Source organism: Mus pahari, chromosome 17 (genome assembly GCF_900095145.1).
Source record: "Mus pahari chromosome 17, PAHARI_EIJ_v1.1, whole genome shotgun sequence".
Classification (NCBI taxonomy): domain Eukaryota; kingdom Metazoa; phylum Chordata; class Mammalia; order Rodentia; family Muridae; genus Mus; species Mus pahari.
Genome location: NC_034606.1, coordinates 27659396 through 27665052, shown reverse-complemented (window position 1 = coordinate 27665052; position 5657 = coordinate 27659396). Strand labels below are relative to the sequence as shown.

The 5657-nt window shown below is 52.7% G+C and overlaps 1 protein-coding gene across 2 annotated transcripts; it reads right to left on the bottom strand.

The window, feature by feature from the left end:
• Window positions 1-444: 444 nt before the first annotated feature.
• Myc (MYC proto-oncogene, bHLH transcription factor) lies at window positions 445-5426 on the bottom strand. 2 transcript variants are annotated; one of them, XM_021216459.1, is made up of 3 exons: window positions 4811-5426; window positions 2492-3263; window positions 445-1459 (listed from the first exon to the last, which is right to left on the bottom strand). In XM_021216459.1, exons 2-3 carry the CDS (start codon window positions 3246-3248, stop codon window positions 897-899), a joined length of 1320 nt encoding a protein of 439 aa, XP_021072118.1. In that variant the 5' UTR covers window positions 3249-3263; window positions 4811-5426; the 3' UTR covers window positions 445-896. The 2 variants fall into 2 exon arrangements, with proteins under 2 accessions (XP_021072118.1, XP_021072119.1); XM_021216460.1 differs by having other exon boundaries at window positions 2492-3260.
• Window positions 5427-5657: the final 231 nt, after the last annotated feature.

Genomic DNA, 5657 nt, shown 5'->3' with positions numbered 1-5657 from the left:
GGATGTGAAGGGACTATCACCTGGGAGCAAGAGGCAAGGAACAAAAGGTGGTTCTCTCTCCCTCCCCCACCAGTTCTTTTGCAGGCCAGAGTCCTTGGCTTGAGGTGAACCAGGGAATGGCTTCAGTTAACTGCAGGAGGTTCTGTCATCTGTATATTTAGCCCTTATCTTTAACCTCTTGCTTTTCCCTTCCCTGCATCTAGCCTTCTCACTTGCCTTTTGCCCATTCCTGACTAACAACTCTGGTTTTTATTAGTATCCACAGAAAGTATCCCGTAGAGAACTTAGAAGTCCTGAGGACCCCCAACCCCATTTTTAACAAAGATAACCACTTCCCATCTTTGTAAACCTACCCTGTGAAAATGGTCAAATTCTGTTAATCTGTAATTGAGGAAAAGAAGTTTGAGGAAGAGGAAAAAAGGAAACACAACGAGTTGGCCCAATTATTTTTTCCAATTATTTTATTTTTTTCTAAAAACAATAGAAAAAAACAACTTTAAAAATGAAAATGTCTTTAAATAAAAAAAATTATGGTACATGTCTTAAAATCTTTTGTAACTGTTATAAACGTTTTATTAAAGTTATTTACATTTAAAGACCCTATTTACATGGGAAAATTGGATAAATTTTAAGATTTTTTTTTAAAAAAACAATTAAATACAAATCTGTTAAAAGGAAAAAGAAAAAAGATGGGAAGCATAAAAAAAGTTCTTTTATACTATTTAAGTTTGAGGCAGTTAAAATTATGGCTGAAGCTTACAGTCCCAAAGCCCCAGCCAAGGTTGTGAGGTTAGGCTTTGAGCATGCATTTTAATTCCAGCGCATCAGTTCTGTCAGAAGGAACCGTTCTCCTTACTCTCAGGAGAGACTCCAGCTCCTCCTCGAGTTAGGTCAGTTTATGCACCAGAGTTTCGAAGCTGTTCGAGTTTGTGTTTCAACTGTTCTCGCCGTTTCCTCAATAAGTCCTTTTCAGAGGTGAGCTTGTGCTCGTCTGCTTGAATGGACAGGATGTAGGCGGTGGCTTTTTTGAGGATCACTACCTTGGGGGCCTTTTCGTTGTTTTCCAATTCAGGGATCTGGTCACGCAGGGCAAAAAAGCTGCGCTTCAGCTCGTTCCTCCTCTGGCGTTCCAAGACGTTGTGTGTCCGCCTCTTGTCGTTTTCCTCCGTATCTGAGGACCTGGGGCTGGAGCATTTGCGGTTGTTGCTGATCTGCTTCAGGACCCTGCCACTGTCCAACTTGGCCCTCTTGGCAGCTGGATAGTCCTTCCTCGTGGAGGGGGGTGCTGCGTAGTTGTGCTGGTGAGTGGAGACGTGGCACCTCTTGAGGACCAGTGGGCTGTGAGGAGGTTTGCTGTGGCCTCGGGATGGAGATGAGCCCGACTCCGACCTCTTGGCAGGGGTTTGCCTCTTCTCCACAGACACCACATCAATTTCTTCCTCATCCTCTTGTTCTTCTTCTGTAAGGGAGGAAGTGGAAGATCAGTTAGCAACGCCTCCTGAATCCCGGAGGCTATACATAGGATTTGACCAATGCTATCCAAATACCAAGTTGGAAAGGGAAGAAAGTAAGAATCAGATCTAGACACCATCTTCCCTTCTCCCAGAAAGGCAGAACAGGGTTAGGGCACAGGTGAGAAAATTACCATGTACCAGGATATGGTATCCTTGCCAATTCTTACCTAAGACTTAATGAGGCTCCAGACACACCCAAAGCAAAGCACATTTTCCAAGCACCTCCTATTTTTAAGGGACTTTACCAAGAACCCTTCAGGTCCCGTGAGGGATAACTGCAAATCTCTTGCTATGACTTTAGCAACTCCCTATTTTACTGGAAGCACAGTAAAAAAAAAGTCTTGCAGCTTTGCCAAACGGTCCTGGTGTTGGGGGAGTGTTGGGAGGGGGGAGAAGTCCAAATTGAAGAGGACTTGCTTTGAAGTGTTCAAAACCGGATGAAAACAAAACAAAACAAAACAAAACAAAACAAAAAAAAACAAAGAAAGAACCCAGCTCTTCAACTCTTGAGAACTTTCACTAGTGTCTGGCTCTAAGGCTAAAGGCTGTCCCTGCTTCTGTCATTGCTTCTCTTGGGTCTTAGACAACGTATCCATTAAATTCAAATATTCTCCTGGCAGTCAAGAAAAGAAGCAGGTAGTAATTCACCCTCCTCAAGATCAGTTCCTTTATCCTCATTCACACCCTTCCCAGGGTAATTAAAATGCTTAGGAGGGGTAAAGGGAGTGGATGGAGCTGAAAGATAAGCCAGAAGATTTAAAAACCCAAATGAAATTCCTGAGGGGTGGGAAGAGTGGGGGGTGGGAGTGACAACCAGGGCGGTCTGGGGGAAGGGAAGGGAGAGATATCTGAAGCACAGGAATCCAGGGATGAAGAGCTCTTAGACAGAAGGGAAAGAAAGGGGGAGCCCGGGGGCCAACTGAATGAGGTCCATCCAACCTCTCTCTTCCTACCCTGCTGTGAATGGGGTGGCTTACCAGAGTCGCTGCTGGTGGTGGGCGGTGTCTCCTCATGCAGTACTAGGGGCTCAGGGCTGGCCCGTGGGGAGGACTCGGAGGACAGCAGCGAGTCCGAGGAAGGAGAGAAGGCCGTGGAATCGGACGAGGTACAGGATTTGGGCGAGCTGCTGTCGTTGAGCGGGTAGGGAAAGACCACTGAGGGGTCAATGCACTCGGACGCGGCGGCGGTGAGGTCCTGCAGGTACAGGCTGGAGGTGGAGCAGACGCTGTGCCCGCGGGCGGGGCTCAGGCTGGCGCTGTCTTTGCGCGCAGCCTGGTAGGAGGCCAGCTTCTCCGAGACCAGCTTGGCAGCGGCCGAGAAACCGCTCCACATACAGTCCTGGATGATGATGTTCTTGATGAAGGTCTCGTTGTCGGGATCACAGATGAAGCTCTGGTTCACCATGTCTCCTCCAAGTAACTCGGTCATCATCTCCAGCTGATCGGCGGTGGAGAAGTTGCCACCGCCGCCGTCATCGTCTTCCCTTGGGGAGAAGGACGTAGCGACCGCAACATAGGATGGAGAGCAGAGCCCGGAGCGGCGGCTCGGGGACAGGGGCGGGGTGGGAAGCAGCTCGAATTTCTTCCAGATATCCTCACTGGGCGCGGGCGGCTGCAGCTCGCTCTGCTGTTGCTGGTGATAGAAATTCTCTTCCTCGTCGCAGATGAAATAGGGCTGCACGGAGTCGTAGTCGAGGTCATAGTTCCTGTTGGCGAAGTTCACGTTGAGGGGCATCGTCGTGGCTGTCTGCTGGAGGGGGCACAGCAAGGGAAACAAGTCTAGAGTTATCCAGCTCTGGTTGGTGCAGAAACCTGGTGCTGCGCGTACCCCAATTCTGAACCACTCCCCTTAAGTGTGTGTGTGTGTGTGTGTGTGTGTGTGTGTGTGTGTAGTTGGGGGGGAGCATGCACTCTTTTACTCCCTACTATCAGTGACGCTTGTGGGACTAGCAGCTGCTCCGAGTCCCCGCCTCCTTCGAGCAGGGACTTAGCTCTGCAGACGCCCAGGAATCGCCATCGGCCTTGGCCTCCTTTAGAGGCTGAGGGAGGCGACTGTAGGGAATACAGTCTGCCAAGAGCCGAGGCGCAAAGTTTTGCGCCACCTGAAGGAGAAAGACGAGAGGCGCCGCGGCGCTCGGCCCCCTCCCGTGCCGGCTCTCTGCGCCGCCGACCGGGTCCGGGTCCTTACTCGCGCCGTCGCCGCGCTCTTACCCAGCCGGCGCCGCCGCCCCTCTCCGCCCTCCTTTCTCCACCCCCAGCGCGCCCCCCTTCCTTCCTTTGCCGGCTTTTCTTTCCGATTGCTGACTTGGAGGAGAGAGCTCAGTCTCCGGCTCTCACAAGCCTCTCGAAATAAAAGGGGAGGGGGTGTCAAATAATAAGAGACACCTCCCTTCTACACTCTAAACCGCGACGCCACTGCGCCAGAGACCCTGCAGCGATTCAGCACCGGGTGCAGGGCGTCTTCCCTCTCCCCGCCGAGGGTAGCAGCTGTTACGGAACCACTCAGATCACGACTCACCGCAGTCTTCCTAGCAATTCAGGGGCGCGGGGGATACCCGCGGATCCCAAGCAGGAATGTGAGGATTCCCTCTGGTTTCCCCCAAGTCAACGAATCGGTCACATCCCTGCCCTAGTTTTGCCTCTCTCCTCACTGCGCTAGCCCAACACTGAAGTCCTAATGCCGCGGGGGTCAGGCTTAAATTTTACTACGATCACTATTTTTAAAGCCAAATGGTAACTTCTTAAAAGGATCAGGGACCGGTTGCGATCGCCGCCTGGGATTGGCGGGCGGGACGCACCTCCGTGTCGGTCTCTGGCTGTCAGAAATGCACCAAGCTGAAATTTAAATGCCCTCCCAGAGACTGGGAAGTCAGAACTACGGAGCCTTCTGGCTTCCAAATGCAAAAGGTAATCCCTTTTCCAAAGACCTCAGGCTAAGAAGGGCTTTCTTTGGCCACCACGAAGCGACCTCCGGGTTTGACCCCCCCCCCCAAAGGACACATATCAATTAATGTAGCAAAGCAAGAACGTTCAACCGGCCCGGGTCAGCGTCAGCCCATAGTAACCTCGGGAACCCTGTTTCAAAATGCACCCCGGTTTTTCCCTTCCCCTTCCTCTCTGTCATCTTGACAAGTCGCTCTACCCCGACTCAGATCTACCCCAGCCCCACCCGGCCTACCCCAACTACTCTTGAGAAAAGTGTCAAAAGCACAGGAATGGAAGAAAGACTGTCCTAACCGGCCGCTACATTCAAGACGCAGAAAGGACACAGTAAAAGACCACCAGATCTGTGCTTACCGGGGTTTCCAACGCCCAAAGGAAATCCAGCCTTCAAATAGCGCGAGGAGCTCTTTTCAGGAGAGCCGATCGCAGGCAGAGGCAGAGAACACTGTCCCCAAATAGACAAAAATTCCCTCCCCGGCGCCTGGGGAGTCCTGTCCTGGCTCGCAGATTGTAAGTTCCAGTGAGAAGTGTCTGCCCGCTGCAATGGGCAAAGTTTCCCAGCGGCGGCGAGGGTTGCGGCCGCTGATGTTGGGTCAGTCGGAGGGTTTGGGGGGAGAGTGGGCGGCAGGCTCGGAGGCAAAGCCCCTCTCACTCCAGAGCAGCCTTCTTAAGACGCCCGGAGCGCGGCTCTGCACACAGGGCTCTTCCAACACGCCCGCTCACTCCCTCTGTCTCTCGCTGGAATTACTACAGCGAGTCAGAAAAAAAACGCCCGAAAAGCTTCTTTTATACTGCGACTCAGGATCCCTCCCCTCGCTTCTTTTTTCCCGCCAAGCCTCGGCGAAGCCCTGCCCTTCAGGAGGCAGGAGGGGAGCTGAGTGGGGCGAGGCGGACCCGGCAGCAGAGAGCAGCGCAGCCCGGGGGTCCTCGGCCGCGCAGACCCCCGGATTATAAAGGGCGGGTGGGCGGGGATTAGCCAGAGAATCTCTCTTTCTCCTCCCCCCCTACCTCTTTTTTCCTCCTTTCGCTTCCCCGCCCTCTGCTTTGGGAACTCGGGAGGGGGCTAGTGGGGAGCCAGGGAAAGAGGAGGGCTAGTGGGGAGCCAGGGAAAGAGGAGGAGCCTCAGCCCCGCAGCCCAGTACTCCGGCTCCGGGGTGTAAACAGTAATAGCGCAGCATGAATTAACTGCGCGCCCGACCAT